Source organism: Myotis nattereri (genome assembly GCF_964212035.1).
Source record: "Myotis nattereri genome assembly, chromosome: 2".
Lineage (NCBI taxonomy): Eukaryota > Metazoa > Chordata > Mammalia > Chiroptera > Vespertilionidae > Myotis > Myotis nattereri.
In genome coordinates, this window is record NC_138076.1 from 30674188 (window position 1) to 30691600 (window position 17413).

Sequence of the window (17413 nt, forward strand, 5' to 3'; positions counted from 1 at the left end):
TCACCACACCCTAATTTTAAAGACCCAGCTGGATCAGCTTAAACACCAAAATAATTAAATCAGAATCTCTCCAAAGGGCCCCTGGAATCAGTATATTACAAGCTCCACACTGCTAACCAAGATGATGCAGTTTTATTCTTTAAAATATTCTAAACGCAGACCTCACATCTAAATATGATCTGAAAGGCCTTGTATTTTGTTTTGTAGTTATTCACGGGAGCCTGTCCTTACTGGTTCCTAGGACTTAAAGGAATTCTTCAGGGATACAAACTATTTCAGGACAAATACCTGTCAGGAAAAAGAGGGGTGAGAATTCCTCCTTCCTACAAGACCAATAAGGATTTTCTTGATTTGTTTTTAAGTGAAAATTAAAAAGTGATGACTGAAAGATATTCAGAGAAGCCTGTTGTTTGTGTGTTTTATTTTGGGGATAAATAGGAAGTAAGAGGGGAATGAGGCAAAAGGCAAAACAATAAGTAACTAGAATTTTCTATGGACAGAGAAATAGGCAGTCATGACCACACAGGTGTATGAGTTCCAAATTCATACTGTCTCACTCATCAGTCATGACTGACATTATATCATTTTTCACAAGGCCTTACTGGAAAATAAGAGCATGGATACTTGATAAAGAATTTTCCCCACCAACTGACAACACTGGACATCCTTGTCCAATTGCAAAATGAAAAATGTACGTGTGATCTAGTAATATTCAAAATAATGCGTGTGTTTGTCAAACACACAATTCTTTCCCCCATTCTAAGACTAGTGAGAGACTTTCCCATCAACGCCCAGACTCCCCTGCATGGTCAGCTGAGCCAGCCCAGACAAGCCAGCACAGGCAGCAGCAGGTCCAAAGTGGCAGCTGAAAGCACACCACTAGCTGTCGTCTAGCACAGGGCAGGCCCTCCCACTTCCTCAGTGAGCATGGCCCTCCTAACTCCACACATATGCAGAATGCATCATATCCAACACCTGACATATTTCACCTAGATCAGATGCCTCTACCTAAGCTATGACCAGTTTCTAACAAAGATTCTGGGCCCTTTCCAGTGTAGAGACAAAAGGTTGATAATAGAGTCACGCATGGATTTCTTCAATACACACATGCTGCCCCTCCCCCAGATTCTCCTAAGTCTCCCACAGTGGGGACTACAGAAATTTCCTGTCCCTGTATAAGGAGTCTGAGGAAGCTCTGGACATTGTGTGGCACATCACCCCCGAGGGAAAGAGGCTGCACAGAGAGCTTCTATTCTGCTGTGCTCTCTATGGGAAATCCTCAGTTTCTCTTGTACCAGTTTTCTAACCAGGCTCAAGGTCTTTCCTGATTCTAAAACTCTAGGATGCTAAGACTGGAACTACCAGGCCCCCACGCTGCCTCCCGCTGTGCTCTGCCAAAGGTAAGCCATCGCCAAGAAGGACCAGGGCCCGTGTAACAACTCCTCAGCTACAGTCAGGCTACCAGCACGACTAGTCGCCCTTTGTTTATTAGATCAGCAGACACCTACTTCATAAAATGAGAAAAAAGGGTGACTTTTTCCGTTATATTTTAGCTAGATGTAGTTCATAAAGCAAGGCTGTGAAAGAATAAAACAAAAATTTGAGAGATAAGAAAGAAGAGTAAAAAATGTGAATGGGGGTGGGAGGTGGGGAGAAAAGGCTAAATTGTGAGAGAACAAATGGGACTCTACAGACATGATGAGCCCCTTTACCAATGGTCTAGATGGGGCACCCCATAGGGTTTTTACCAATTCAACAAATATCTATCTAGTGCCTGTTAATTGAGAGACACTAAAACTCAAATATTAAACAAAGACACACAATCTGCCCTCAAGGAGCAACCCAAGGAAACACACGTACAAGTAATGGCGCTGTGGTGAAGGTGCCATAGGCAGAGGCAAATAGCAAAAATAGTCTGAAAGACCTTGGCGGTGACGGCAGAGTTGAGGTTGGCCAGCTTCAAAGCAGGAAACCATGCAGATGGCCACCTCAAGGGGCTCCTGGCATGGAGACAGAATGGGCATCAGAAACAGCCTCCTCGGGAGATGCAGGCACAGCCTGACTCCCTGTTTGAATCTGGCCCCACCACTCAGTAGCTGAGTAACCATGGCTCTGTTCCTAAACATCTCCAGCTCAGTTTCTTTCCTAAAGTGAAAGTCATTACAAGGTTTAAACAAGGTAATACAGGTAAAGCCACCAGAACAGCACCCGGCACAGAGCCCATGCCATTATTTGTAAAATGAAACAACAAATACCATTTGGTCATCTCAAATAGTCTGACATGCCTGGAATGGAAAGTCCAAGAGCATTTGGGAGGGCCAGAAGAAGTGGAAAGGGTTCAAGTCATGAGAAGTTCCACCCACTATGGCCAGGCTCCTGGGCCCGACCCTCTGAATGATGGGGATCAGGGACAGACAGGCTGGCAGGACACTGGGCTGGAGGCCACATGGGCTATCCCACAGGTGGCAACACTACATGAGAAGACACACAGCAGGTGGAATAAATACCAAAGTAAAGACCAAGAGAAAGAGCCACGTGTTAAAAGTTTGCTTCTGGGGTAGAAGAGAGGTAGGAACTGTTGGCTTCTAAGGCTTGGAATATGCTATGTACACCTCTTACCTGAATAGAAGGAAGTTTTCAAATGCAACCTGATGACATGCCCTTGGTGTCCTCTAAGTCCTATGCCTCTAGCCCAGAGGTCGTATTCTCATGGTGGCAAAACAGCCTATTTTATTGCATGTGTTAAATAACACCAGTACTTGCTGAATGACTAGTTGAGATTCGAGTTATACAACTCTTACTAGTAAGTGAGCCTAACCAGCTGCATTGAAAAGGCTTGCATAGAGGCGGCCCAGCGGGCAGCCCTGAAGTATCTGAGTCCCACAACAAGGGCTTCTTACAGGAAAATTAGAATCATGGGTGAGGCCCTGTTATTAAACCGGTAGCTAGTGAAGGAGGTAGAAGTTTCACTGAATACTACAATCCTGGCTTTGCAGAAATGTTAGCTCTCTGGCCTGATGCTCAGCTCTAGCTAAGTCCCCTTCCCTTTCACCCTGAGGTTCTCCCACTGGGAAATGCACACTGGCCCCACTTCCCACCTGCTTTTCATCCCAACACCAGAGGATGGCTTTCTCAAAAGGATCCTTTTCACACGGGTGGGGAACCTTTTTTCTGCCAAGACCCATTTGGATATTTATAATATCATTCACGAGACATACAAAATTGTCAATTTAAAAATTATGTTGCTATGAAAAAAGCTCCGAGATTTATTAAATTTCAAGTCCCACCTGCGGTTGCCTCAGCAGGGCCAGATGTTCCTCACCCCTACTTTAAAAAACAAAACTCTTGAGTCTATATTACCTCCTGTCATTATTACTGACAGGCAGGTGGGATGGTGGCTGCCTGGGAAGCTGCACAAAAGATATCTTGACTTCCTAGCAGAGGAAGCACTCTCACAGCAAGCATGGATGTGACCTGAGATAATAATTTACCAGGTCTTATTCTTGCTCCTCCACCTCCTCTTGCTTGGGATCAGGAACACAATTTATTAGGTTTACTCAGCCTGCCTGGACTTTAGCCTTATTAATACAACAGATAATAGGAACTTAAAATATGTGAGCTGCCTTCACTTTTCCCTTTTTACACCTATTTCCCACTTACTCAAATTCCTGTGTCACTGCAGGAAGTTTCTCAGGGTCTTCACTGTTCAGGAGTGGAGACTGTGGGATATTCTGGACCTTTGGCAGATGCCCTACTTACCAATGCCTTAGTTTTCTAGTCATAATATAGGGATAATAATGACACAACCTCATAGAGATGCTTAAAAATTGAGTTTAATACACATTTAGAACAGGGTCCAGGACATAAGCACTCAGAAAATGCTATTTATTCTTGTTATCTATTATACACCTCTAAGAATAATGCCACTAGGCTGAACCAACTACACAATTTGCATGGCCCAGCACAAACAGAAAATGCAGAGTTCCCATTGAATAAGTCTTAAGAATTGCAGATAGGGATAGCAGAGCATTAAACCAAGTGCAGGGCCCTGTGTGATTGACTACAAAGATCACACATCCACAAGGCCAGCCCTGCCATCAGCTGAATTCTCCCGACAACTTGCCTAGGGTCCTTGCTAGGAGTCAGGCTAACAGTACTCCCTTATAATCATTAAACAGTTCAACTACCTCCAGTCCAGGTGTCAGCATACTTGGAAGAGCCACTGGATCCAAGTTCAAATCCTGACACACTCACATGCTGGCTGATGATGTGGGACCTCTTAACCAACTAATATATTGATCTCAACTGCAAAATGGGGAAAGCAACATCTTCTTTGCAGGGTATTCGGGGGGGTTAAATAAAATAGTATATATGAAATGTCTAGCCCATAATTTGTACTCAGCAAATGTTACTCCCATTTAATTTTGAAGATGACTATTTCTCCAGCCTCTTCAATGATCTAGACTTGCACTTGCACTGTCCAATGGGAGGCCACTTGCCACGTGAGCTGTTGAGCACTTGAAATGTTGCTAATCCATAGCTGAGGTATGCTGTGAGTGTGACAAATATACACAAGATTTTAAAGATTTAACAAGCTCATTACTATTTTTATATTAACTACACATTGAAAGAACATCATTATGAATACAGTGGATTAATAAGAATGCATTATTAAAATTAACTTCATATTTCTTTTTACTTTTTAAATGTGTTAATGGAAATTTTTTAATTACAAATGTAGTTTGCACTATATTTCTATTGGGTAGTGATGATCTAGACGAGGCACCCAAATATCTGAAATAGAGAGAAAGGTCTAATTATCCACACTGGGAAAGCAGCCAAGACAAAGAGGTAACCAAATGCTCACCCCACAAGACAGTTTGATAAGAACTAAATAAAATATAAGACAGAGTCAACTTTGACACTTTTTGCCAGGAAAAATGAAAATAGAATTACAGTACCTGAGTAGAATTTGGCTTTCTTTGCTTTTAAGTACCTACAAAATGTTCAGATAATACCCGTTTCACCTCTCAAGTGACCTTTTAATTACAAAACATTTCAATTTTTTTGAAAGGCAATTTCTGGTAAAGGCATAAATAAACTGACTTCAAAGTTTATTCAATAAGCCCACCAATAAATACTATGTCATTACCTACCATTTCCAGCTTACCACTGAGTCAGTGATACAGAAGATGACTAGCTAAGAAGACTGCTGTGTGGCCTAAAACACCTTCAATGCAAAGCTACAGTACACAGTTTAACTATCTGTCTAAATCTAAAATGAAGGTAACACTTGGGTGGGGCATCCCATCCCTAGGGAAAAGACTATAGATATACTTTTGTCTTTATTCAAATTCTTTGCCCTGGCCAGTGTGGCTCAGTTGATTGAGTGTCTTCCCATGCACTGAGAGGTAGAGGGTTCAATTCCAGATCAAAGCACATGCCCAGGTTGCAGGCTCCATCCCCAGTAGGTTTCTTAATCCTCACCCAAGGATATTTTTTCCATTGATTTTTTAGAAAGAGTGGAAGGGACAGAGGGAGGGGGAGAGACAGAGGGAATGGAGAGGAGTTTTTTTTTTTTGGGGGGGGGGGGATGAGGGAGAGAAACATCGATGTGAAAGAGACACATCATTCCTCCCACACGTACCCCAACCAGTAGGGGATGTGCATGAGGCAGCCAAAAGAGTTTTCTCTCTCATTGATGTTTCTCTCTCCCCCCCTTCCTTCCTCTCTCTAAAATCAATAAAAACATTTTTTAATTAATTCTTAAGCCTGCATCAACAAGTTTTAATTTTCCATATAAGCATGTGTTAATTATTTCCTTTATTTTTTCTTAATCCTCACCCAAGGATATTTTTTCCATTGATTTTTAGAAAGAGTGGAAGGGACAGAGGGAGGGGGAGAGACAGAGGGAATGGAGAGGAGTTGGGGGGGGGGGGGAGAGATACACTGATGTGAAAGAGACACATCATACCTCCCACACGTACCCCAATCAGGACTGGGGATCGAACCTGTAATCCAGGTACATGCCCTTGACTGGGAATCGAAGCTGGGACCCTTTGGTGTGTGGGCTGCCTCTCTAACCACTGATCCACACTGGCCAGGACTATGTTATTTTAATAGTATTTTAAAATATTCTTTTGGATGAAATCTCAATCATAACCTTGGCTAAAAATCTGGAAAAGAAGTGAGCATTAGGGCAAAGAAGTATCATAAATAAAAGAGTTTGTCCTTCAGAAGTACACAGGGAAGGTAAGTGTTTAGGAATGTGTAAGGCAATTCCTTTCCCAAAACCTCACCCTAACTCACTAAATCAGCCCAGCTGATTACAATACTGCAGAGCCCACCCGAACATCTTTTCACGCCCCCTCAACTTAAAGAGAGAAAGTGAAAAGGACATCATGCACACACAGAGGGAAACCAGCCCCTTTGCAGTCTCCGGGGCGCTTCCAGCCAGAGTTCCCACTTACACAGACCAGCCACAGAACGCCTCTGGCCAGCACAAAGCTAGAGGCTACTCGTGAGAAAGCTGGAAGGTAACTGCAAACGTCTGAGGTTTTCAACTTTTATTTTCTATTCTAGCACCTTCTCTCTCACATCCTCTTTCAAACATCCAATGCAAGAAATTATGAGTGCCTCACATTTGCCTTAGTTTACCATGAACCTAGGTATACAGGCACGGTCAACAATACAAGGAAGAAAAGCCAAAATGTCTTCCATCTTCCTGGGTGAAAGAGAAAACACGACAGGGACAGGTCGTCACAGGACTGGAAAGGAGTGCTCTTATATCCTGCTAACTGGGCAAAGGCAAAGCAATAAAAATGTCTGCAGACATTTGGCAGTGTAGTGTTCAAAAACCTTTTAAAAGCCCCTACCTTTGGCCTAGCAGTGCCCTATCAGGAAATGTCTCCTTAAAAGATAATGATAAAGGATTCTGTACAGAAATGTCCACTGCACAGTCCAATGTTTACAGTAATGAAAACTCAGAAATAACCTCTACATCCAAAAATGAGAATTTCCACTAGGAACTATGAAGCATCCTTTTAAAAGTAAGCAGACAAATATTTAACATGAGAAGACAGTCACACTATGTTAAATTAAAGCACATTACAAAACATTATGTATACAATGATGTCATGGATATTTTTTAAGTCTTTTTACATTTGTGTAAAGGGGGGGAAGACTGAAAATATATACAGTAATTTTAACACTGGTTATCTTTAGATGTGGCAGTACACAATTTTTTTTCTTACATTTCTCTATTTTCTGCTCTATTCTAACAACAAACACAAACTGTACAATATTCCTTTAAAATTAAAACTCCTTTGATAATAAGAACAACTTGTTGGGGAATTTTCTACAGCTAATTACGCTGTGTATTCAACTGAAATAACTGATAAAGTAACCATGATATTCAGTTCCTCTTTTCCTTTAAAATTCTTGGGATAGTTTAAAATGGTGGCAAACAAGCAAATACATCTACCAAATACAGACAGTCTGCTACAAATAAGTCCAAACAAACCCCTGGAACAAAGCACCTTGACATCTGTAACTATACAAAAACTAATCTACAATTCAAGCAATCAGATGTTGAGGGAGGGTGGCGGCAGAAGAGTTTATGGGGGTATAAATGGTCATGGGGAGGGGGAATAAATAAGGAAGATGTGAAGGAAAATAAAATAAAGTCACTGGGAAACTGCTGCACTGTGGTCTCAGTGCAAGGCCATCTTCTAGGGAACAGGCCCGCTCCTTCACACCCCAGATGAGAACAAGCCTGGAAGCCCAAGTGGGGTCCCTACAAACTCCTTTTTCAGGGTAACTTCATAAAAATCAGAGTGACAAACCATTTAGGAGGTTTTTGATGTGCTGTTTTATTTTTATTATCTGTAATGTAATTAGGAATTTTAAGTGTGGCTTGCAACTGACCCTTGATAGAATGCTAATAAATGTGCCTATATTTTAAGTTTAATGAAAGAGATATTTACTCTTTAAAAAACAGCACAAAGTAAGTCATAATTTCCCTTTACCTAAAAAAAAAATTGCTATCAACTGAACTTCAAGCTCATCAATCAATTACAAATATTTACTGAAGGTCTACTATGTGCCAAGCACTGTTCTAGATGCTTGGGATAAGTTAGTGAACAGACTTTTCTAATACATCTTTAAATAAACTCTCAATTAAACATTTTTAAAAAATCGTTACATGACATTTCAACAGCAACCTTTGGAAAACTAAGGATGAGGGTTTTTTTAACACGTAACTTCTTTTAAAACAATGCTTTAAAAGTCTTACACTGAAGTTGTCTGATTATAATCTTCATGTGCAAACTGGGTTTCAAATGTACTATAAACAAAACGCGTTAGTTTGAAGAGGATAACACAGTTCCACAACAGAGGCTACGAAAAAGCAAAAACTGCTACAAGCAAAGCTTATTATCACAGCCCACTAGGATAAAATGTGATAAAATGCCAAAGCCCATCCAGCAGAGGAAACGGCCCTTTGGGAATCTCCACTAAGCCTTCTCCCCTGTCGGTACAAGGTTTCCTCGCAGACATCAAATACTCCCAACAACAAAGCATCTCGGCTTACAATCATTCATAAAAACAGTATTCCCATCTCTATGAATGCCTACGCATCGAATTTCAAACAACAGATAAGCTCTCCTTATAACCTTCCCTCACAGAGTGAATGACTTCTAGCTTTTCCCCCAAGAAACCTACAATGAGAGACTGGACAGAAACCCTCTGTGGATCCACCTTACATAACAGGTTCTGTGAGACGCTCCCGTGCACCGTTAGCCGGGAGCTCAGGCTCCCACTCCGTCCTCCCATAAGGAACCAGAGGCCGCGAGCGGCACAGCACAGGAGCACAGGAGCTCAGCACAGATCTAACTGCGGCCGCGTCGGTCTGCAATTCCGAAGTAAATGCCCAGCTGGGTTTCTGGGTCTAAAGCACTATCCCAAGATGAAGACGAATCGCATGTTAAAATAAGGTGAGAGAGAGAGAGAAGTCTCCAGGGAGCATCCCTGAAAGGCTGCATGTAGCGTAGGGACAAAACCTGAGGCCACTCGGCGGAGACACACCGCCCAGCGTCCTCCCCAAGACATGGGTCGGCCAGCGTGTCTCTGACCGAAACATCGGCTGTTGGAGTGAAGCCCGCCTAATTCCCGGGAGAAAAGGAACGCCTTGAGGAGTGCGGCTGGACGAGGACTAGGACCCGTTTTACTAGCGCCCGGCTTTGCCTCATCCCCTCCCGGGGACTCGGACGCGCGGACCCAGGCCTGGCGGCGGGTCGCCCTCGGCGCCCTAACAGCAGGTCCAGCGGAGGCAAGCGCCAAGCAACCAGGTCGCCCCGTAACAGGCAGCTGTCGAAAATGTGTCGCCTGCACCCCAAGCTGCTGGAACCATTTTCCCTCACTGTACAGAGGGCCAACTTCGGAGCTCGGTACGGCGGCTCCTCCCCGCCCTGGGGCTGCGTTCACGCCCGGGCGCGCCCCTCGCCGGCCCCCGGGGTCCCCGCGCCCCGCCGACGCCCGCGCCCCACCGCTCACCTCCAGGCGCAGGGAGGCCCCGCAGCCTCGCAGAAACTCGCGGATGTTGCTCAGACACTCGCTCTCGCTGCGCGGCTCCGGGTAGACCTGCAACACAGAGCACAGCCGCTCAGCACAGACGCGCAGCTCCGCGGGGGGCCGCGCCCGCGCCCCCGGGCCAACCCGCGGCGGCCCCGGCGGGCGGATCCGGGCGGGAGAACCCGGCGGCCCAGAGCGCCCCCGGCCGCCCCCGCCGCTCGCCCGGCCAGGCGCTGCCTCTCCTCACCCCCTTTCCTTCCTCCGGGCTGCACCAATCTCAGGCCCCTTCCCTCACCAGGAACTGGACCCGGCGCCGGAAGTGACGTGCTCAGACCGCGCCCCGGGCGGCCCCCCGCGCGCCCTCTTCCGGTCCTCATTCGGCCGCCCACCTGGCCCCACGCGAGGCCTGCTCTTCTCGCTATCTGGTCCTCATCCTCCGACTCGGCCCACCTGGCCCAGCCCACCGCGCCTTCCTCCTCCTCCTCCCGGCACCTGGTCCTCATCCTCCGACTCGGCCCACCTGGCCCAGCCCACCGCGCCTTCCTCCTCCTCCTCCCGGCACCTGGTCCTCATCCTCCGACTCGGCCCACCTGGCCCGGCCCACCGCGCCCTCCTCCTCATCCTCCGACTCGGCCCACCTGGCCCGGCCCACCGCGCCTTCCTCCTCCTCCTCCCAGCACCTGGTCCTCATCCTCCGACTCGGCCCACCTGGCCCGGCCCACCTGGCCCGGCCCACCGCGCCCTCCTCCTCCTCCCGGCACCTGGTGCGCCACTTCAGACACGGCCCCCTTGGACAGGCTGCCCCGTCCAGAGGAACGCGGGTGAGCTCGGCCTCGGTGGCTTGAGCAACCCCAAAGGGGCTGTAAAGAGCCCAGTGTTTCTTCAGTTCTTCCCCACCTTGGGCTCGGGGGAGGGTGGAGTTAGCATTTTAATACGATAGTTTAAAGTAATTAGCAACATAAATTATGCACGTTGGAATTACAGTGCAACGTTTCCCCAAATACAGACCATGTGCTTCATGAATGATTAACGAAAATGCCGATTACAAGTCAGCGAGTAAGTCAGCTGGAGAGAAACTGTGGCCAGTGCAGCCTCCACCACAGGTGAAGCGGAGGAGGGCTCCGCAGACTGCCGGGTGCTTGGTCCCAGGTAGACCTGTGAGGGCCACGGCTCACACACGTAAATAATCATGGACAGCCTCCCAGGGCCAGAGACAGGAGGGAAACCAGGCACAGTACCAGTTACACAGAAAATCGAGGGAAAAGCCGGAGACATCAGAAGCGCTTTTTGTTGTGTTGTTCTGAACTGTATATGAGGACTTTAAGTTTTGGCAGTTACACCAAGTCATCATCCAGATTTCTAGCATTTTTGAGGATATTCGAGGCCTTTTTGTACTGTCCTCTAGGGGGAAATTAGGACATTACATCAGGTCTCTCTAAGGAATACTGTGGTTTCATTTGAAAGTGCTCAGGTCTTTTACAATTAGAAATCAAAACATAATCAGCATGTTGAGAGGTGTAAAGAGGGAGGAAATGTGACTTTTCTGCTCCTATAATTTAAAAATTCTTCAAAGAAAGTGCCAACGTATTTCCCTCCCAATTTGAACAGATTTGTTTTGTTTTTGTAGACGGCAGAGAAGAACATCAAAACCAAAGTTCCCTCCTAGTTCTTTTTGCTCCTTCCTAAAAAAGTTTTGAAAATCTATGTTCCAAATGTGTAGTTAACATCTAAAATCTTCATAATGTTAAATAGTTGCAAAGTATTAACTTCTGACATCCTGATAACATTTTAAAACTAAACTGTTAGGCATTCTTTATATACATACTAGAGGTCTGGTGCACGAGATTCCATGCACTGGAGGAGGGAGGGGAGGTCCCTCAGCCGGGCCCGCGCCCTCTCACAGTCTGGGACCCCTCGGGGATGTCAGACATACCTCTCGCAGTTCAGGACCCCTGGCTCCTTACTACCTGCCTACAGCACAAGCAGGAGAGGCTCCCGCCACTACCACTGCGCTCACCAGCCATGAGCCGGCTTCTGGCTGAGCGGCACTCCCCCTGTGGGAGTGCATTGACCACCAGGGGGCAGCTCCTGCATTGAGCGTCTGCCCCCTGGTGGTCAGTGAGTGTCATAGCAATCATTTGTTCCGCTGTTCAGTCGATTTGCATATTAGGCTTTTATTATATAGGACTAGAGGCCCAGTGCACAAAAATTTGTGCACTCGGCGGGGAGGGGGTCCCTCAGCCCAGCCTATGCCCTCTCACAGTTTGGGATTCCTCAGGGGATGACCACCTGCTGGCTTAGGCCCGCTCCCGAGGGGATTGGGCCTAAGATGGCAATCAGACATCCCTTTGGCAGCTGGGCAGCCCTCGGGGGATGTCCACTTGCCAGCAGGGAGCAGGCCTAAACTGCAGTCGGACATCCTTAGCGCTGCTGAGGAGGCAGGAGAGGCTCCCACCACCACTGCTGTACTGGCAGCCGTCAGCCTGGCTTGTGGCTGAGCAGAGCTCCTCCCATGTGAGAGCGCCCTCACCACCAGAGGGCAGCTCCTGCATTGAGCGTCTGCCCCCTGGTGGTCAGTGTGTGTCATAGTGACCAGTCATTCCCAGTCCTGCTGTTAGGGTCAGTTTGCATAGTACTCTTTTACGATATCGGATAGAGGCCTGGTGCACGAGTAGGGGCCGGCTGGTTTGCCCTGAAGGGTGTCCCGGATCAGCGTGGGGGTCCCGCTTGGGTGCCTGGCCAGCCTGGATGAGGGGATGATGGCTGTTTGCAGCTGGTCACACCCCCTGCAGGGTGGGGGTCCCCACTGGGGTGCCTGGCCAGTCTGGGTGAGGGGCTGAGGGCCGTTTTCAGGCTGGCAGGTGACTGAAGCTCCCAACCTCTCCTTTTTTTCTTTTCTTTTTTTTTTATTCTGGGATTTATTTACCTTCTATGGCTGTCACTGGAACTGAGAGCCAGCTTTAGCTCTGAGGCTCGGCTCCAGCTCTGAGACCTCGGCTGCTGAAAGCAGGTATCTGGGTTTGTTTGGCTTCTATAATTGAAACACTGTTGCAGCTCCAGCTCTGAGGCCAGCTGGCTGAAAGCAGGTTTCTGGGTTTGTTTAGCTTCTATAATTACAACATTGTTTCTTAGAGTGCAGTGGCAGGCGGGGAACCTTGGCTTCCTCCATCACTGGAGCAGCAAGCCTCCTGTTCGCTTCAGCTGCTTGGCTGCCGGCCGCCATCTTGGTTGGCAGTTAATTTGCATATCTCGCTGATTAGCCAATGGGAAGGGTAGCGAAGTTATGGTTAACTACCATGTTTGTCTATTATTAGATAGGATGACTCTACATACAAGATATAATACCCATCCTCCATCTAGAAAAAATTTATGAACATGCTCTTTAAAAGTCAGAAATTTCACATTAATTTCTTTCTCCTTTAATTCATTTCCTTCCCACTTTATCCACAAAATTGTATTCTAAAATTATATTTGTGTTTGAAAATGTTATTGATCACACAGTTTTTGCAAGAGATCCATACAAATACAGTTGGTCCTCATTCACTGATTCTATTTGCAAATTTGCCTACTAGATAAAATGTATGCGTAACCCCAAAATCAGTACTTGCCACACTTTCTCAGACATTATGGACATGTACATAGAAGTGAAAAATTTGAATTGCCTTATGCACACATCTCCAGCTAAACCTGAACCAAGGCCATGCTTTGCACCATCTTGTTTTAGCTCATAATATATGCAAGTGTCCTTTCACAATCTACTAGTGTCACATTTTTGCTGATTTCACTGTTTTAAATGGCCCCCAAGAATAGTTGTATTAAAGCACTGCCTAGGGTTCCTAAGCACAAGAAGTCTGTAATGTGTCTTACAGAGAAAATATGTGTTAGATAAGCTTTATTCAGGCCTGAGTTATAGTACTATTGGCCATGAATTCAATGTTAATGAATCAACAAAACAATATATCTATAAAAAGAGGAGATTTGCAGATCAGTACATAAGGCTGTTCCAGAAAGTGCTAAAAACAAGTGTGTGATGCAGCGATGGAAAAGCAGCTAAATTTGTGGATCCGTGAGATGACAACCAATAAAAAGAGTGTAGTGGACAGCTTTGTTATGAGGCTAAAGGCCAAAGAAATTTACAGTCATGTTACCCAGAGTGAAGAAAATGTCAAACCTTTCTCAGCTAGTGCAAGCTGGCTTGCAGGTTTCAAAAGGTGATAGATACCACATGAAAAAATGTTAAATTTGCAGGCAAAGCAGGTCCTACAGATCAGGAGGCTGCAGAAGAATTTTTTAAAATATCTGTTAAGCATTATACATGAAAAGGGTTATATGGAAGAGCAGGTTTCAGTGCTGATGGGACAGGCTTGTTCTACAGGAATGTTGGCAAATGAACCTATGCAATGCAAATGGCTTCCAAACCCCCTGGCTTTAAATCATGTGAAGACCGGGCAACCTTGCTATTGCGTGCCAATGTCAAGAGTGACTTTAAGTGCAAACCAATAATGGTACACAGAGCACAAAACCCAATAGCACTTAGAGGAGAAAATGCCAGTCCATTGGAAGTGGAACAAAAAAGCATGGATGGAGTCCGAAATATTCTGGGATTGGTTCCACAACTGCTTCATCCCAGAAGCCGAATGCTAGCTCCATGGCAAAAACCTTGCCTTCAGGGTTTTGTTAATTTTGGATAATGTTCCAGTCCATTGTCATTGAAAAACTCAAAAATGCCCACCCTGACACAGAAGTTCTCTTCATGTCCCCCAAATACTGCATCTCTCATCCAACCTCTCACTCAGCACAAAAATAGCGTTTAGCATTTGTTTTATAGCAAGGAATTATAGATGCAGTTCACACCCAGAGAAGAGTGGAAACACCAAGCTCCTTCCCTGGAAACTACTCAATATCTCAGCATCATGCCGCCATAGCTGTGAACTGTGTGAGCGTTTGTGCTTTATTCTGATTTATTTTATGCACCCATTAGCAAGATGTGTGCTAAGGTAATGGCTTCTTCACTTGATGCACTACAGCTGACCAAAGTTTTCACAGGCATGCTCTACTTTCCCATAGCAGAGGAAACCTGTATGTTGAAATGAAAGGAGTTTTATGATGTAACTTGATTCGTTGAAGCCTTCTGAGTTACACAGCCAAAGTCCAGATATAATCTATCATAAATAAATTTTAAAATCATCAGTTAACAGTTTGATGAGAGTCCCCTGTAATTCTGTGAAAGCTAAGAAGTAGAAATCCCTGAGCTGCAATTCCAAGCATTAGTTATTCACTTTTAATAAACTCTAGGCTTTTCCATCAAGAACTCTAATCAGGCAGAGGCAGTCCCAAAATTACTGTAATTTTCCTTCAAATATGGCTTTTGTACTTAATATTTTATAAAGGGTATGTCTGATGTGAAGAATTTGCTACAAAACTGAATTCTGAAGCAATATTAAGGTCAGACTTCAGCGACCTCCACAGCTGTCCAGTTTCCTCTACTCTTCTCTGCTACCCACACCACGCCAAGAACAACCAGCTCCACCCTCAGTCCACACCAAGCGCCATCTAAGGCAGCTGCCTTCCCTCTGACTCTGAAAGTGTTTAGAAAGTCTTAAGTGTAGAGAGAGAAAGTGCATGAGAAAAGAGAATAGGCAGTTCTCCGTGGTAACAAGTTCAGTGTTACCACAACTCAGATCAAGAGTATAGAAAACTTAGACAGCTTATACTATCTGGGAAACACTTAACTCTCCAGGACCCTAGTTCTCACAGATTCTGATTGCGTAGGTCTGAAATACAGCCCAGAAGTCATGTGTGTGTGTGTGTGTGTATCGGTGTGTGTTTGAAATTCCCCATCTGGCTGATTTGCAGCCGATTTGGAACCACTGATACAGTATAACAGTATTTCTCAAATGGACACATGCATCAATATCACCTGGACTAACAGGTTATTAGGACCTGCCACAGAGTTTAAACTCTAAGTTTGGGGTGAAACCTAAGAATTTGGATTTCTGACAAGGTCCCAAAGATGCTGATGGTACCAGGACCATATTTAAGGAACTAGTAGTATAAGTAGGCAGCTATTCAAGAAATGTTCTGTTTTTTCCCCATTGGAAAAACAAGTTCCCAACTACAAAACAAAGGTCTCCCCAGGTCTCTGCCACCAACAACAGCCTCATCACTCCAACTACAAAGAATTGCCTCCTCTGAATACCTGTGGTTCTGTCTGCAGCCCCCACCATGTAGCTGGACCTACTGGTGAATGTCTTACCTTACCCTGTTAGACATAAACTCCCAGAGTGCAGGGGCCCACAGCATCTCCTGTTAAATAGTCAGCAAATATGACTAAACTAGAGGTCCAATACACGATATTCATGCAAGAGTGGGCCTTCCTTCCCCCGGCTGCTGGCACCAGCTCCCCTCTGGCACCGGGACCCCGGCTTCCCTCGCAGCCCCAGCTTCAACCCAAAGGATGTCCGGTCTAATTAGCATATTATGCTTTTATTATTATAGATGACCTACCCACTTAGGCCACTGAATTCCCTAATCACAGAGAAGTGAGAGAACCTCAGTGTAAAAAGGTTCTACATTCAAGGCAGATTTGTTTTTTTACAGATGACCTGCCCAAAATTATGCAGCTTGATCCATCACCAACCTGCTCTGTGCTCCAGAATGCTGACCTGTGAGGACTGCAGCATCAGAATCCCTCCCCAGTGCGTTGGTTTCTGGTGGAATTCAGCCAATCGATGGCCCTAGCAGGAACCAGGCCGGAAGCCACCCTGCTGAGCTGCAGTGATGTACTGGAGCTTCTCACAAGCGCTTCCCACCCCAACTCTGCGTTCAGTAACAGCACCTTGGGGACTTGGAATCAGGCATGATGGAGGTGTTCACACCACAGGAATCAGCAAACACTACAAATCAGGGACCCTCCCCACAGAGCCCATTGTTAAGCCTTTACCAACACACCACTGGCTGTATTCCTTGACTGAAGACCCCAGCTCCTGTCAGGAGCCTTCTGTGGCTAAAGCTCTCACTGGCTCCAGGAACCTGCTTCCCCCAACTTTCCCTTCAGGCCTAGGGGAAGCAGTGGCTTCCCAGGATACTTTCACATCACTGCAGGTTGTCCTTATCCCTGCCCACACTTCGTAAATAGCCTCTTCACTAAACTCTCCCAACCACCTCTGTTTAGCATGCTGTTTTCTGCTGGGACCCAAACCTAGTTAGTTTTCTGGTGGTACAGTTAAAAATAGAACCCAGTGTCCCAGGAGAAGATGGCATATAATTTAGGAAAAGGATTAAATCAATTATAGTACCTCCACAAAACAGAACACCACCCACCACACAGTCTTTTAAGAAGAGGCAGTTTTATATATTCACTAGAGGCCTAGTGCACAAATTCGTGCATGGGTGAGGTGTGGCTGACCTGCCCCAATGGGGGTCCATTGGGCCAGGCTGGCCAGGGGAAGGGGCTGCGGGTGGTTGGCCAGCCAGCCCCGCCCCTGATTGGGGTGAGGTGGGGGGCCGGTCAGGGCCCAGATCAGGCTGGTTGGCTGTCCCAGTGCACGTCATAGCCACCAGTTGTTCTGGTCATTCTGCCCTTCCAGTCACTGGGCTCTTATAAATATAGATATGTTACAGTAAGTAGGGGAAAGGAACATAGGGAACAATACATATAACATGCTACCTTTTGTGTACAAAAAGAAAAGAAAAAAAAAAAGGCAAGAAGAAAATGGATGTGGGTGTTCATAAATGCATGGAATATCTCTGGAAGCACATGTCAGATACTTTTAACAGGGGTTGCTTGCCTCCAGGGAAAGGAAATGGGGCCGAGAGGACAGGGGAAGAAGGAAATTTGCTC

At 45.9% G+C, this 17413-nt stretch overlaps 1 protein-coding gene across 2 annotated transcripts in view; it reads right to left on the reverse strand.

The window, feature by feature from the left end:
• The window catches only part of ARHGEF7 (Rho guanine nucleotide exchange factor 7), a 132175-nt gene that overhangs the window by 92507 nt on the left and 22255 nt on the right, over positions 1 to 17413 (reverse strand). For both annotated transcript variants that reach the window (XM_081085158.1, XM_081085159.1), the window contains exon 2: positions 9553 to 9639. In XM_081085158.1, coding sequence (XP_080941284.1) covers positions 9553 to 9639 — 87 coding nt within the window. The remainder of the gene's footprint in view (positions 1 to 9552; positions 9640 to 17413) is intronic.